Source organism: Mytilus edulis, chromosome 10 (genome assembly GCF_963676685.1).
Source record: "Mytilus edulis chromosome 10, xbMytEdul2.2, whole genome shotgun sequence".
Classification (NCBI taxonomy): Eukaryota; Metazoa; Mollusca; class Bivalvia; order Mytilida; family Mytilidae; genus Mytilus; species Mytilus edulis.
The window spans coordinates 46,811,859-46,829,438 of NC_092353.1; the positions used below are offsets into that span (position 1 = coordinate 46,811,859).

Here is a 17,580-nt window from a genome sequence, read left to right on the forward strand (position 1 = left end):
TATGTGTGTTCCCTTAAATGTGGGGGTAGTTGTCCCATTTTCCGTCATAACAAATCTTCTCATTTTAATATTAATAAAGTATCAGTATAAAACATTTTCAAAACACTTACCTGACCAACCATGCAGCATAAAAGTATTATGAAGATCATGTTGATTGTATTTGTAGGACAGTGAATATTTCTTTAGAGAAAAGTTGAAATTTGCGATAGTATTTATACTAATTCACTATAATACTCTAGTAGAAATATACAAAGTTTATTCGGTTTGACCTAGTAGATAAACCATTAAATAGTAACAAGTTCTGATTCCATCGACATCAACCTGTGTCAGTTCTCATTGAATTTAGTACTAAGTTAAAGTACTTGAAGTGTAAAGGTGACAAACATTGGAAATAAGTGCACTGATCTTTCATAATATGTGACTTTTTCAGCAATTTAAATTCATAAAACATGATATTCTGGGTATAAAATATGAGGTCAGTAGTGGATCAGAAACTGCTGCTCTTCTCTAAACCATTGGAATTTGACGAAAAATTGTGTGCTAAACCTATAGTTTTGTGTGATGTTTTGTTGTTCTTTCCTTTTTTTTTGTCATTGTATATTTTCAGTATTTTGATTTGAACTCTCGGTATGGTCTTACTTAATCAGCGTTCAAACCCTCTTTATATTTGCATATATCATTATCACCACCTCAGCATTTACATCATGACGTTCGCTAAAATAATTTTCTTTAGCACCCTACTTCAAAAACTTGAAAAATGTATTCCAAAAAACACAAATATTTGGTATTATATTTGGAACATATTGGATTATACAATCAATAGATTATTTTTTTTATTCAAACAGTCTAACAAATAAATAACATATCTGTTTTACATTTTCCAGATTTCCAATTTAAACAAAGAACATGAACGATTTTGTACTGCTATTGTACAATCCCAGACGGTGGTTTACAGTGTATCTACCATAAGCATATGAATATGTTATTAGATGACAATATCTTGGCATACTGTTTGGTTTCATTTTTATTGAGGAGGAAGCTGATGTGCTTCAAAAAAGGGATTTAAAACACCTCAAATTTTACTAAAATTAGTTTGATATATGATCTAGGACAAAGACACAGACAGAAAAAATACATGAACAATGTACAAAATCAAAACGGACACGAAAAATCCACGCAACAAAAACTTTTCTACTCAACTTTGTTTTAATCAAAACAACATCAGCTGTTTCTTTTATCTGTGACACAACTATTGATATTAATTGTATTAACTAATTTGCAGCTTTTATATATTTTGAATACTCTTGACAATGTACTGCTTGACATATTTTATCAACTGAACTATTGATACAGATTTTATATTGACCTTAAGATCATGAATTAAGATATATTTTTTTTGATATTGATTCCCCTTCTCCCGTTGGATGAATGTGTCATTTGTGCATGCCCAACATCTTTGTTCACACCATTCACTTGTTACGTGAATCTCTCAAATTGTTTTCTTCACGTTAATATGAACATTTATTTATATCACGACTGGTTTAGTCTTATCTTTAGTTCATACCTAAATCTAGAGGTTTATCTAGTTATGTCGAGGTCAATAATACTTTCCTTATAACAGAATATGTTACATCTCTCCTGTAAAACAATGACCTTGCCTCGGCCAAATATGTTTATATTTTGTTAGATCGAAAATGGCCAATGCTAATATTACATTAAAGTTTTATATAGTGTGTGTGTTGTCTGATTCGTGGTGCTCAACATAACTTGCAACGACGATAACTATATCATAACGACTAGTTAGTATCTCGTGTAGGAAACCTGGGTACATGAAAATATATTATATTTCCCATGGGTCTTGTCTGGGGAGCTATTCCAGATTTTATTATTTAACATTAGGGTATTTCTACTTGAAAAATGATAACCTAGTCAAATGTCCAGTTGCTTCCATTCATGACTGTTGACTTGTCTGATTTGTATTTGTAGGTACGGTTTCATTATCTTGTGTTGAGCATACATGTGGCAGAATGACAAAAAGTAGCACAATTTCAGACAATAAACGTAAAGACGGTGTTTTCAATCAACTTTTTTGTTGTTGTTGCAGAAAAACCTGTTAAATAATAAGTAATTAATACGCGTGTAATTAATGATTAAAAAATGAAAAAAAGAAAATACATGAACAATTTATAAAATGTTAGTAACCTCTATTCCTGGTCTAATAGAGGTTCCCGATTTCCTACGTATCATAAAATTGAGAAAGGAAATGGGGAATGTGTCAAAGCGACAACAACCCGACCATAAAGCAGACAACAGCCAAAGGCCATCAATGTATCATGTACGGTTGGTAGTTTACTCAACGGTAAGTGCTATTAACAGATTAAGGAGATATTATTTAATGCTTGAGATCACTTTAATCTTAGTTTCTATATAATTTCAAAATCTATAAACGAACAAATTTGTATGAGTTATAAATCATTTCAGTATCAAAGTAATGACTACTGAGCTGATGATATCCTTTTGGACTGATAGCTATATATATTGTCTATCAGCAGATCAACCAAGTGCTTTATAATAAAACTGAAAACAACACGTGATCAATGTCATGCGTCCAAAAAGTAAAATCACAAAAGTACTGAACTCCGACGAAAATTCAAAACGGAGAGTCCCTATTCAAATGGCAAAATCACAGGGTCAAACACATCAAACGAATAGAGAACAACTGTCATTTTCCGGGCTTGATACAGGCATTGTCTTAGATAGAAAATGGTCGACAAAACCTGTTTAGAAGAATGTTATGAATTGATAGCATATGCACAAAGGTGATTAGAAAACATGAAAAAAATAAAAATTAGTTTATATTTAACATTGGCTTAAATATGATATGGATTTTATGTAGTTTTCAAAGAAGACATTTGTAAATATTTATACTCAAATTATGGATAAAACAAGAGGATTCCGATTATCTGACAAAATTTCAAATACAAGAAAAGCGAACATCCTTTATCATAAAGGCTTGGAGCTTTCCATCTACACAACTTCCAGTTTCTGGGCTTGCCCGTTATTTTCCCCTTGTGTGACCTTTTGTAACCCGAACACTGCATCAGTATCTAACATCATCAAAAACGTCATTCCTAAATGACATCATATCTTAATCCATTTAAATAGAATAAAATTAATAGATAATTGTATTTACATTTATGGGAACCTACCATATTTGGATCATATCTAAATACAAACGGATCAAATACGGGATGTTCCACTGTTGGGTGAGTACGATGCGCATGCGTTGGATGAGTACCAGTATGATGATGTGTGTTATGTTTGTGGTAGGGGTCATTGTTGTAGCAGCAAAATACTGAAAGACATGTTTAATATATAAAACTAGTATCCAATTTTTTCTGCTATTAATTCCTAGTTTTGAACTAAGCAGCGAATCAAATCAGCTACATTATCTCTCCCTGAAATATTGTTAAATTATTAAAATTCGTGCATTTTAATTGATAATTGTTATAATGTTTTATCTGTGATTTTCAGTGAGGAGGGTTTTTTTTTTCTTAACTGTTATCAAGAGTTGGTTTTTCGCCGATTATCTTCAGATCATTGTGTGAACTGCGTTCTATTTTCCCTTTCTTTATTGGTGACTTTTTTGTTTGCTCAAATGATGTCTTCTCTTTTTGAGAAAACGTACCCACACTGCATACTCGTTTAAGTCATCTATTAAAATAAAATATGTCAAGCAGTACATTGTCACGAGTATGCAAAATATATAAAAGCTGCGAATTAGTTAATACAATTAATATCAATAGTTGTGTCACAGATAAAAGAAACAGCTGATGTTGTTTTGATTAAGACAATGTTTTATCTGTGATTTTCAGTGAGGAGGGTTTTTTTTTCTTTACTGTTATCAAGAGTTGTTTTTTTGCCGATTATCTTTAGATCATTGTTTGAACTGCGTTCTATTTTCCCCTTCTTTATTGGTGACTTTTTTGTTTGCTAAAATGATGTCGTCTCTTTTTGAGAAAACGTACCCACACTGCATATTCGTTTAAGTCATCTATTAAAACTCTAGATACACATGATACAGTCTACCTAAAATTAGTTATTATTGGTACTTGGATGTGAAAAACAAAACAAATTAGAAGATTTCAAGGTTCATTTTGGACTTTTCTTATTTTACGGTCCATATTATGATATTGATATGCATAATGACTGTTTTGTAGCTTACGCTATTGTCAAATACTTATAATACATATCTGCTATATTTTGTTTGGGTTGGTTGGGAAAAAAAAAATACTTTAAAAGTTTGGTATGTCCGATGCGCTTCCTAGATTAACACACACACAAATACAAAATGAAAGCCTAACTTGTGTGAAAAACTGGACAATCTATATATGACAAAACGCGACCTAAGATGAAATACTGAAACAGAATTTGGCAACTTAACACTATTTGTTCATAGAATTATGATCGATATTAAATTGATTGTCTTAAAATGTTCAGTATGCGAATAAACAAGGACAAGTTACGTAAGTTTATTCCCTTATACTATAAAAAAGAAAGAAGATGTGGTATGATTGCCAATAAGACAACTCTCCACAATAGACCAAAATGACATAGAATTTAACAACTATAGGTCACCGTACGGCCTTCAACAATATACAACAATATACAACGGCCTTCCCATTTTCTATGTATAGTTTTTAAGAAATCTTTCAAAAACAACTTTCTTCGACTTCTTCAATTTCACCATATAATAAAAAATATGCACCGCTGTGTTATTGGTTTGTTATCAATATTTTGAAAAAGAAAAAAACCTGCTACAGTTAACTCAGTATTTTCGGTTGAATTTTGATTATAGTTTCTTTACATATTGCTATTTAAAATTCTTAAGGTGTAAAATCACCTTAATCGGTCTATTTCTGAAACTAATTCTTACATACTTAGATTCTTTAACCCTGTATGCTAACATTGCCCATGTGAATTTTTTAAATTGTTTGTATATATACATTGAAAGACAAATTTATGTGACGTATTAAATTTCCTGATATCAGACACGCGAATCGATGAATGTGTTTGTAGATAGATGTTGTTTGTGTACTTTTAAATTGTTCCTTTTAAAATTGTAACACGGTGATGACTTCAGCACCCATATTTTAACTATTTCATTTATTATGTCTGTTTAGTTCACGCATCATTGTAAATATAACGGAATTTGATGAGACTGTCATCAACGTGAGAGGTTTAGCGCTTTAAAACGAGGTTTAATCCACCATTTTCTACATTTGAAAATGTCTGTACCAAGTCAGGAATATGACAGTTCGTGTCCATTCGTTTTTATGTGTTTTGTCATTTGATTTTGCCATGTGATTATGGACTTTCCGATTGGATTCTCCTCTGAGTTTAGAATTTTTGGGATTTTACTTTTTAATGTGATATTGATTGGTAACCTTGTATAATTTATATATGTTCCTGTGCCAAGTCAAGAGCTCGCAGTCCAGTGATTGTCGTTGGTTGTTGTCTGTCATGATATTTACTTTTCGAAAATTCTTTTGTTGTGTTTTGATGTTCCGTCGTTAGTCTTCACGTTTGAGCTGTTTCACTTAACCACTAGTTAAATACCCACAGCGTATAAGAATAAGACGTGGTATGATTTGCATTGACATTATTATCCACCATATATAAATAAAAAGGAAGTAAGCAATAGTCAATGTATTGCGCATTTGTGACATCATTTAAAAGATAAAGGGTATCGCCTGTTTCTCTGCACTTTTAATGTTTATAAAGTGTCTGAGTGATCGTCATTGTGCAGGATAAACTAGAAATGATATTTGTTCCGTTATTGGGACGAATTTAAGCTTTTTTATTTATTAGACAGGCGAACCAGTGGACAGCAAAATCTACTGGTCCTGCCAAAATGGCATGCATTTGACAAACACTAATATAAATGATAGATGCTTATTTTCATATTGTTTTTTTTTTTATGTGTGGACAAGAAAAAGAGACACGGGATCCATATTTTGATAAGGGCTTTTAAAATCTCAATGATTTTCTTTACCATGTGTTGTATATATATTATAGGATGGCACTTGTATCTTGTACAATGGGGTTTGAATGTTCAATATTTTTTTATATTTCAAAACTATCCGATTTACATAGTATTGTTGAAATATAAATAATACAAGTAAATACAATTCTGTAACATCTTGGTCTTCATAATTGGCAGGATATACGAAGAAGAAGTAAATAAATCGAAATTGCGATGCAACTAGTGATAGTATTCATACTAATAAACCAAAATACTCTAGTAGAAAGATATAAATTTAAACGGATTGACCTAGTAGATAAACCCTTAAATAGTAACAAGTTCTGATTCCGTTGACATCAATCTGCGTCAATTCTCATTGAAATAAGTACAAAGTTAAACTACTTGAAGTGGAAAGGCGACAAACATTGGAACTAAGTGCACTGATCTTTCTTAAAATGTGACTTTTTCAACAATTTTAGTTCATGAAACATTATATCCTATGCATGAAATACGATATCAGTAGTGGATCAGAAACCGCTAACTCTTCTCTAAACCATTGTTTTTTTTACTTCAAATTGTGTGCTAAACCTACAGTTTTTGTGTGTAATGTTTTCTCGTTCACTACTTTATTTTTGTCATTGTCTGTGTTATGTATTTTGATTGCAACTCTTGGTATTTTCTCACTTGTTCAGCGTTCACTCCCTCTTCCTATTTTCAAATATCATTATCACCTCAGCATTTACCAACATCGTGACGTTAGCTAAAATAATTTTCTTTAGTACCCTCCATCAAAAACTTTAAAAATTTATTCCAAAAAAACACAAATATTTGGTATTTGTGAAACATATTGGATTATACAATCAATCAATTATTTTCTTTATACACACACATAAATTGCAAATCGGTCTCACAGTTTTCAGATTTCTATTTTTAAACAAAGAGTAAATCCGGTTATGTACTGCTATTGTACAAACAAAGATTGCGGGATACAGTGTGTCTACCATAAACATATAAATATGTTATTAGATAACAATATCTGGGCAGACTGTTTTCATTTACATTTAGTAAAAAGCTAATGTGTGTCAAAAAAGTGATTTAAAACACCACAAATTTTACTCAAAAATTAGTTCAATATATGATCTAGGTCATAAACACAAACGGAAAAAATAAATGCACAATGTACAAAATAAAAATAAAAAATCCACGCAACAAAAATGTTTCTACTCAACTTTGTCTTAATCAAAACAACATCAGCTGTTTCTCTTATCTGTGACAAAACTATTGATATAAATTGTATTTACTAATTCGCAGCTTTTATATATTTTGCATACTCGTGACAACGTACTGCTTGACATATTATATCAACTGAACTATTGGTGCAGACTTTATATTGTCATAAACATCGTTAGTTAAGACTTTTTTGTTGTTGAATCCCCTTTTCCCGTTGGGTGCCTGTGTCATTTTTGAATGCCCAACATCTCTTTTTTCACACCATTCACGTGTAATGTGAATCTCTCAATTTATTTTCTTCGCGTTAATATGAACATTTGTTTATATCACGACTGATTCGATCTTGTCGTCAGGTCTGACCTGAATCTATAAGTTTATCTAGTCATGTCGAGGTTAATAATCCTTTCCTTGTACCGGTGTATGACAGAATATGTTACATCTCTCCTTTTAAACAATTACCTTGCTTCGGCCAGATATGTTTCTATTTTGTTAGATCGAAAATGGCCAATGCTAATATTACATTAAAGTTTTGTATAGTTTGTGTCTTGTCTGATTCTTGGTGCTAAACATTACTTGCAGCGACAATAGTCATATGATAACGACGAATGATTATCTTGTGTAGGAAACCTGGGTACCTTGAAGCATAATATATTTCCCACTGGTCTTGTCTTAGGAACTTTTCCAGATTTTATTATTTAACATTAAGGTATTTCTACTTGAAAATTGATACACCGAGTCAAAAGTCCAGTTACTTCCATTCATGACTGTTGACTTGTCTGATTTGTATTTGTAGGTACGGTTTCATTATCTTGTGTCGAGCTTACGTGTAGCTGAATGAAAAAGTAGCACAATTTCAGACAATAAATGTAACGACGGTGTTTTCAATCAACTTTTTGTTGTTGTTGTAAAAACATGTTAAATAATAAATAATTAATAAGCGTGTAATTGATGATTAAAAAGAAAAAAAAGTAAATTCATGAAAAATTTATAAAACGTTAGTAACCTATGTTCCTGGTCTAATAGAGGTTTCCCGATTTGCTACGTATCATTAAAATTGAGAAAGGAAATGGGGAATGTGTCAAAATGACATCAACCCGACCAAAGAGCAGACAACAGCCGAAGGCCATCAATGAGTCATGTACGGTTGGTAGTTTTCTCAACGGTAAGTGCTGTTTAGGAGATATCATTTAATGCTTGAGATCACTTTAACCTTAGTTTCTATCTAATTTCAGAATCCATAAACGAATAATTTTGTATGAGTAATAAATCATGTCAGTATCAAAGTAATGACTACTGAGCTGATGATACCCTTTTGGTATGATAGTCTATCAGCAGAGGTATCTACCAAGTGTTTTAGAATAAAACTGAAAACAACACGTGATCAATTTCATGCGTCCAAAATGTAAAATCACAAAAGTACTGAACTCCGACGAAAATTCAAATCGGAGAGTCCCTATTCAAATGGCAACATCACAGGGTCAAAAATAAAGGCAACAGTAGTATACGGATGTTCAAAACTCATAAATGGATAGAAAAAAACAAACATTCAGGTCACAAACTAAAACCGGGGGAAACGCATTAGATATAAGTGGAGAATGACGACGTAACATTAAAATAAAACACACACAGAAACGAACTAAGCATAAGACAAAATCCGATGAGAATAACAAATATAGCATCAAAATTAAATACATGAATTTGGGATAGAAAAGTACCGTGACACGTCTTATAATAATGTGAATTCCAACTCAAGTATAAGAGGAAACAAACGACATAACAGAAACACAACGTTAAGATATAACACACACAGAAACGAATTATAATATAACAATGACCATATTTCTAAAATAGTACAGGAAATTTGTTAAAAGAAATAATGGTGGGTTGAACCTGGTTTTTTGGCATGCCAAACCTCTCTCTTTTATGGCCATGTTAAATATAACATTAAAATGACAACACAACATTACAGGACTACAATACAAATAAATAGAAGAACTCATTGGAAAAGAAATACACGAATAATAGCTAACAAAAGGCACCAGCCTTAAAATTTAATACGCCAGAAGTGCGTTTTATCCGCACAAGATTTACTAGTGACGCCCAGATATAAAAGTTTGAAAGCCAAAACAAATACAAAGCTGAACAGCATCGAGGACCAAAAGTTCGAAAAAGAAAATCAAACACAATCCAACTAAAAAAAATAGACACAACCGAATCAGTCAAGGCATCAACGCAAAGTGACGTCACATTTGAAATTGTAAAAAAAAGGACATAACTTTGTTGGAGCAGTTTTTGCGTAAGGAGCACACTCCTATATATGAAGTCCGTATAGTGTAAACAAGCACGAGAATAATGTATCAATTGGGATATGTAAACACAATACGAAGGAGCAGAGGGTGTGTTACTGCTGAGAAATGGGAAATTGATAATTGGGAAGGTGAAATCGTCCCGTGTATCAAAGATTTTCGTGTGGAGTCGTCCATCTGCGTCAATATTGAGGAAAAGATCAAGGTATGAAGCAGTCCTTCTAGTTTCAGTAGTATCTTTAATTTCAAAGTCACTGGGATATATGAGATGTAAGTATGGGCTGAAATATGGATTATTCAATGATAGAACATCATCAATATATCGGAAAGTAAAATAAAAAAATTTCGCAAGGTGCCTTTTTCTTTCTGTCTTTTAGAAGGTTTACAATGAATTCTGCTTCAAACGAGTACAAAAACAAATCGGACAATAAGGGTGCATAATAAAAACCCATTGGAATACCGACTGTCTGTTGAAATATAAATCCCCCAAACTCAACAAATTTATTGTCGATCAAAAAGTCTAGCATTTTGCTCTGTTTAATGGGATGGTGAAGTCGATCTTTCAACTGAACTTCGGGAATAGAAGTACAAAGCGTAGAAAAATCAAAAGTTTTTATGTTGCCGCAAAATTGTAAAGATTGTGATCGAAGATTAAGCAGTAGATCTTTCGAATTTTTGAGAATCCACATATGGTTAGCAGCACTGGTAGAATTAATCTCATCGCAATATTTTTAAAGCCCATCTTTAACTGTAGAAAGAAAAGTATTTAGTACTTTAGAAAGATGTTTAGTCGAACATTTTGAAGACCCAGCTATGTATCGTTCTTTATATGGAGTTTTGTGTAATTTAGGTATCCAGTATAATGATGGTAAATTTTCTTCGTTTTCTTTGATGTTGATACCAAAAGAAAGAAGGACAGATTTATGATTTTGTACAAAACTTGATAAATGATGTTAAAGAATATGTAGGGTTACCAGTAGTTATATTTATTCCAAGCTCTGTTGTTAGACATTGCAAATTATGTTTTTTTTACGTATCAAGATAATATTATTTGAGGTTTTATCTGCTGGAACAACGACATATTTATCATGCAAAGAGGATAAAGCATCCACAACATCCGGATTCTTGAAAGGGCTAGTATCTCTAGTACTCATATTGCTTCGTAGTTTTTGAATGCATGAGCGAATAGATTTGATCCATTCAGACAAAGTGTCCAGTTCTGCTTCGTCTGGTTCGCGCTTTACCCATTTTCTTGCATAGTCTTCAACTGCATCCATCATTAACTTGAAGTTCTTTTTCCAGTTGATGGACTGGAGGATATATTTCGATCCTTTGCCTAACAACTCTCTTAGTTGTTCATTATTAACGATGCCAAGGTCACCAGTAATAACATGACCAGCTTAACTATAATTGTACTGTTACGATGAACATGAGGCTTGGATTCCACATCTTTGAGGTTAAAGCCCTCTAAAACTCTCTTGTGGTTAAAAATCTTGGATGCAATAGACTTGGTGTAATTATAAGAAATAACAGGTGTAGCTTAAAGTAACTTAAAGCTTAAGGTAAAGTAATCGGGTATAGTTTTTTTTTTAAGATTTGTAAACACATCAAACGAATAGATTCGAATAGAACTGTCAATTTTCTGACTTGATACAGGCATTTTCTTAGATAGAAAATGGTTGACTAAATTATATTAACAACGGTGCTGAATAAAACAAACAGATATTATAGATAAAGAATGCAAAAATACAGAAATCAACATTGTGTTATACTAAAAAACATACAAATATGTAACAAAAAAGCACAAACTGGCATGAACACTAAGCATATTAGCAAAAATTAAAGACAAGAATACACAAATTTACCATAGTACAATAACACAAAAACGGAGTGTTTAAGTACAGAGCCATGTTATATATGTAACATTAAAAGGCATATAGACAAAGCAAATAGCCAAAATCATAGACAAGCAACAAACAAGTTTTCGATGTAATACTAAAAGGCATATAGACAAAGCACTTTAGGAAAAACAAAAGACAAGAATAGGAGAATAACATAAACAATAATGACAGGATGTGCAAGTACCACAAGTATCTTGCTAGCAATTCAAATCAACAAATATTTAACGAAGCACAACAAGTCATATATCAAATCTAACTACTTCATACATAGCACGAATTATTTTAGATGAGCATTATACTATAACATCGTTCTTTTCATTGAATGTTTCCCGCGAGTTATTTGATTCAAAAATCTTATCCTTCAGACACCTCAATTATTCAGAAAAAAGTTCGAAAAATAATAAAAGTGCACACAATGACATTATATCTTGCCTGCTCTACTTAGAATGATTAATTTATGTCTCAATAGTCTGTAAAATGAAAATTGTTATACATATCACATAAACTCAACACCATCAATGATATATCTAAATGAGATGAAGGTCGGTTAAACCTAATAACTTTACAACCATATTATACACAAAATATATTTAGCCTATTGCAAGAATATGGTATATTAGAAACATTATTGGATGTAGTGGGAAAGAAAAGATATTGTTGGAGAATGCTTGTTGAGCAGAATTACGAGCATTATTATAGAGGAATTGTGATAATACCAATAGTTGGTGTTGTTGACAAGCAGACGTCAGTAAGTTGAATAAGTGGTCGTGTGTCTGGCAACTTTCATGGGTATTAGCTTAGAGAAGAGGTGGTACATTGGTGCATTTACATTTGCGTATATAGTGTAGAGTTGAACAAAATTTTAAATGGTTGTATTTGTTCACTTTATGTGATATTATGATCAATGATATATCAATTTGCTTTAAACGATTGTGAATTTCAACTTCTACAGGTGATGGTTTTGTACAAATTCAGGTTCATTCATTGCGCTTTTTACAGACAAAGGAATACGACATGCGTATTCGTATTCAAAATTTACAAACTAAGCCCACTATGTTGTCATTTTGTTAAAATACTAACAGAAACCAGATAAGGTGGCAACCAGCCATAAACTCACGAAAAAAAACTTTTTTACCTCTGATAAAGCATTGGTTATGATTATGAAATGTATAATCCAGCTACTTTTACATCCAACAAATCAATAGATAATATTCAAACACACCAAGATGAAATGGGTGATCAACCTTTGCTTTATGTGTAGGCTTAATATTACGGTCAATAAATAGAACAGCTTAGATGAATACATTATATTTTAATTCAATTTAAATGTTGTTGTTCCATTTCTGTTGCATAAATGTGCAAATGTTTTACTAGCGGCCATTACTGCATCATGTGACATGGTACTGAATGTTCTTGATGTATCATCTATGATAGTGATGATCGTTTTCTGAAATGAAGGAGATAGTTTAGAGTTACCGTCAAATAATTTGATAAACCAATGTTATATTGTCTTTTGGTATATATTTACACTCCTATATATATATATATAAAAATTTGACACAAAAAATGGTGATCGACTACCAAAAGACAAGAAATAGATAATTATATATGTTTCGGGTGTTTGCATGATGCACATGATCATACATTATAATTAGTTATCAAAGGTACCAGGATTATAATTTAGTACGCCAGACCCGTGTTTCATTTTTTCATTTACATAAGACTCATCAGTGACGCTCATATCAAAATATTTTTTTAAGCCAAACAAGTAAAAGAGCATTGAGGATCCACAATTCCGAAAAGTTGTGACAAATATGTCTAAGGTATTCTATGCCTGGGATAAGAAAATTCTTAGTTTTTCGAAAAATTCAAAGTTTTGTTAACAGTAAATTTGTAAAAATGACCACATTATTGATATTCATGTCAACACCGAAATGTTGACTACTGGGCTGGTCATACCTTCGGGGACGATACCTTCAAGGGATCATTTTCAATCAAATGTAACAAGAAAACAATTTAGTTTAGTTAATTATTTTCTTATATATAAAAATAAGAAGATGTGGAATGATTTCCAATGAGATAACTCTTCACAAGAGAATTGGTTAATATTCAATGAGAAAATTGCTTTTAATTAATACTAGCGAAATATATTTTTTTTCATGATGTTCTCTGCCGTATTTTTCTTGAAGAGTAAAAAAAGCACACATTGTATTATGAAATTGAAAATAAATATGTGCCCCTGATTCGAAAAGGATTGTTTCTGAAAATTTTAAACACTTCATTTTTTTGTAGTTGTAGGTAAACATTTTTAGTATTTGATATTTCTGTTGTATATTGAATGATCCTTGGTTAAATATTTTTTCACTAAAATAATACTTCTGCAAAATGTCAACAACAGATGATTATGACAAGTCACACTTTCTACCTTAAGTTATCGTCCTAGACGTGTATGTAGAAACTATAACTGAATTTTCGTTTTTCATCAGTACAAGTGAGAGGTTTAGCTAGCTATAAAATCGGGTTATCCGCACAATTTTCTACATGCCTGTACCAAGTCAGGAAAATTACAGTTGTTATCCATTCCTTTAATGTGTTTGAGCTTTAGATTATGCCATATGATTTGGGACTTATCTCTTTGAATTTTCTTCGGAGTTCGTTTGTGATTTTAATTTTTGCATAATATTGATTTTTATTCTAACTTGAAATAACTTAAACATTTAGACGTTTGGTTTTCCTTAGTTCCAATGGTTATTTGCTTCTCAAACCCTAAGATGTTTTTTTCGGATGACCTACCTCAAGTTCATGAAGTCCATGTGGTGTGTGTACTTCTGTAGATTCTTGCTTATTCATTGTGTAAATGAAACATTTATGACGTTGAGATGCAAGCATCAAGTGCTGAAAAAAAAGATATTTATAAATTGTACGAAACGTGTTTTGTGTCCTAAACATTTTATTGAATGAATTTTCTCTCTAGATTTTTCAAAATATTTAACATTGACACTATTTTCTTTCAAAAATGAGGGAAAAAAACAAGAATTTTATAAAATTTTCAAAGATTTCATTCTAAACCATATGAAAAGATATAGCCTTTATCAAATATGCTTTGATATTAGATTTTGGAATTCATCACTTTCAAATTATATGCGTTATTTTTCCCTTGTGTTTCCTTTTGTATCCCGAACACTGCATCAGGATCTTACATCAGCAAAACGTCACTTCTAAATAATATCATATCGAAATCTATTTAACAAATAATTGCATTTTCCATTGGAGTACCTACCATATTTGGATCATATCTAAATGCAAACGATTCCTTTACGGGATGCTCCACTGTTGGGTGAGTACGATGAGCATGCGTTGGATGAGTACCGGTATGGTGGTGTGCGTGATGTTTTGTGGAAGGGTTCATGGTTGTTGCAGCAAAATTCTGAAAGACATGTTAATATATAAAAACTAGTGTCCATTATTTTTTAATCAAAGCAGCGAATCAACAAAAGCTATTTCTCTACCTAAAACAATGTTAAATTATTAAAATTCTTGCATTTTCACAATACTGTTTGAACTTTTTACATTTTAGAAGCCAAGGTCTTAATAGCCGACTACTAAAGAAAAAACCACACCGTCTAAAATAGTACGTGGTATGATTGTCAATGAGACAATGATCCACCACATGTACATTTCAATCGTTAGCCTAATACAACTTTTGTTTAGGGGCCTCAAGAGGGTGTGTTTTTTCCTGAGTCAGAACAATTTTTCTCGAGAACTTACTTTATTACTTGTAATCAAATTATACACTATAAGGTATAGGGGGAATCTGGATTCAGAATTTGTTTTTGTCATCTGCTTCGAAAGATTTTTGTTCAACAAATTAGGGAACATAATATATTATAAGAAAATAATTCGTACCCCCTTATTCTAAATCTTTTTTGAAGTTATATGTGTGTTCCCTTACATGTGGGGGTAGTTGTCCCATTTTCCGTCATAACAAATCTTTTCATTTTGATATTAAAAAAGTATCAGTTTAAAACATTTTCAAAACACTTACCTGACCAACCATGCAGCATAAAAGTATTGTGAAGATCATGTTGATTGTATTTGTAGAACAGTGAATGTTTCTTTAGAGAAAAGTTGAAACTTGTGATAGTATTTATACTAATTCACTATAATACTCTAACAGAAAGATACAAAGGTTATTCGGTGTGACCTAGTAGATAAACCCTTAAATAGTAACAAGTTCTGATTCCGTCGACATCAACCTGCGTCAGTTCTCATTGAACTGAGTACTAAGTTAAAGTACTTGAAGTGTAAAGTTGACAAACATTGGAAATAAGTGCACTGATCTTTGATAATATGTGACTTTTTCAGCAATTTTAATTCATGAAACATGATATTCTGGGTATAAAATATGATGTCAGTAGTGGATCAGAAAACCGCTGCTCTTTTCTAAGCCATTGGAATTTGACGAGAAATTGTGTGCTAAACCTATAGTTTTGTGCGTAATGTTTTGTTGTTTATTCCTTTTTTTTGTCATTGTATATTTTAAGTATTTTGATTTGAACTCTCGGTATGGTCTTACTTAATTAGCGTTCAAGCACTCTTTATATTTTCATATACCATTATCACCACCTCAGCATTTACATCATGACGTTAGCTAAAATAATTTTCTTTAGTACCCTCCTTCAAAAACTTGAAAAATGTATTCCAAAAAACACAACTATTTGGTATTATATTTGGAACATATTGGATTATACAATCAATCAATCATTTTCTTTATACAAACAGTCTAACAAATAAATAACATATCTGTTTTACATTTTCCAGATTTCCAATTTAAACAAAGAACATGACCGATTTTGTACTGCTATTGTACAATCCCAGACGGTGGTTTACAGTGTGTTTACCATAATCATATGAATATGCTATTAGATGACAATATCTTGGCATACTGTTTGTTTCATTTTTATTGTGGAGGAAGGTGATGTGCTTCAAAAAAGGTATTTAAAACACCTCAAATTTTACTAAAATGTGTTTGATATATGATCTAGGACAAAGACACAAACAGAAAAAATACATGAACAATGTACAAAATCAAAACGAAAACGAAAAGTCAACGCAACAAAAACGTTTCTACTCAACTTAATCAAAACAACATCAGCTGTTTCTTTTATCTGTGACACAACTATTGATATTAATTGTATTAACTAATTCGCAGCATTTATATATTTTGCCTACTCGTGACAATGTGCTGCTTGACATATTTCATCAACTGAACTATTGATACAGACTTTATATTGTCCTAAAGATCATGAATTAAGACTTTTTTTTATATTGATTCCCCTTCTCCCGTTGGATGAATGTGTCATTTGTGCATGCCCAACATCTTTTTTCACACCATTCACTTGTAACGTGAATCTCTCAATTTGTTTTCTTCACGTTAATATGAACATTTATTTATATCACGACTGGTTTAACCTTGTCTTCAGTTCATACCTGAATCTAGAAGTTTATCTAGTTATGTCGAGGTTAATAATACTTTCCTTATGACAGAATATGTTTCATCTCTCCTGTAAAACAATGACCTTGCCTCGGCCAAATATGTTTCTATTTTGTTAGATCGAAAATTGCCAATGCTTATATTACATTTAAGTTTTATATAGTGTGTATGTTGTCTGATTCTTAGTTGGTACTCAACATAACTTGCAACGACGATAGCTATATCATAACGACTAATTAGTATATCGTGTAGGAAACCTGGGTACATGAAAATATATTATATTTCCCATGGGTCTCGTCTGGGGAGCTCGTCCAGATTTTATTATTTAACATTAAGGTATTTCTACTTGAAAATTGATACACCGAGTCAAAAGTCCAGTTACTTCCATTCATGACTGTTGACTTGTCTGATTTGTATTTGTAGGTACGGTTTCATTATCTTGTGTCGAGCATACATGTGGCAGAATGACAAAAAGTAGCACAATTTCAGACAATAAACGTAAAGACGGTGTTTGCAATCAACTTTTTTGTTGTTGTTGCAGAAAAACCTGTTAAATAATAAGTAATTAATACGCGTGTAATTAATGATTATGGGTTTTTTTTCTTTACTGTTATCAAGAGTTGT

General features: G+C 31.7%; 1 protein-coding gene across 1 annotated transcript; it reads right to left on the minus strand.

The window, feature by feature from the left end:
- Nucleotides 1-12,759: 12,759 nt before the first annotated feature.
- LOC139491322 (uncharacterized) lies at nucleotides 12,760-15,599 on the minus strand. Its single transcript, XM_071278944.1, has 4 exons — nucleotides 15,508-15,599; nucleotides 14,743-14,889; nucleotides 14,256-14,357; nucleotides 12,760-12,909 (listed from the first exon to the last, which is right to left on the minus strand). The coding sequence occupies exons 1-4, from the start codon at nucleotides 15,544-15,546 to the stop codon at nucleotides 12,775-12,777; spliced, it is 423 nt and encodes a 140-aa protein (XP_071135045.1). The 5' UTR covers nucleotides 15,547-15,599; the 3' UTR covers nucleotides 12,760-12,774.
- Nucleotides 15,600-17,580: the final 1,981 nt, after the last annotated feature.

Bases quoted from the DNA above. Each gene is read 5' to 3' on its own strand.
- LOC139491322 (XM_071278944.1), bottom strand. From the start codon at position 15,546: ATGATCTTCACAATACTTTTATGCTGCATGGTTGGTCAG. The intron at 14,890-15,507 runs GTAAGTGTTTTG...CATGTCTTTCAG, and splicing joins TATGCTGCATGGTTGGTCAG to AATTTTGCTGCAACAACCAT. The intron at 14,358-14,742 runs GTAGGTACTCCA...CTTTTTTTTCAG, and splicing joins TTAGATATGATCCAAATATG to CACTTGATGCTTGCATCTCA.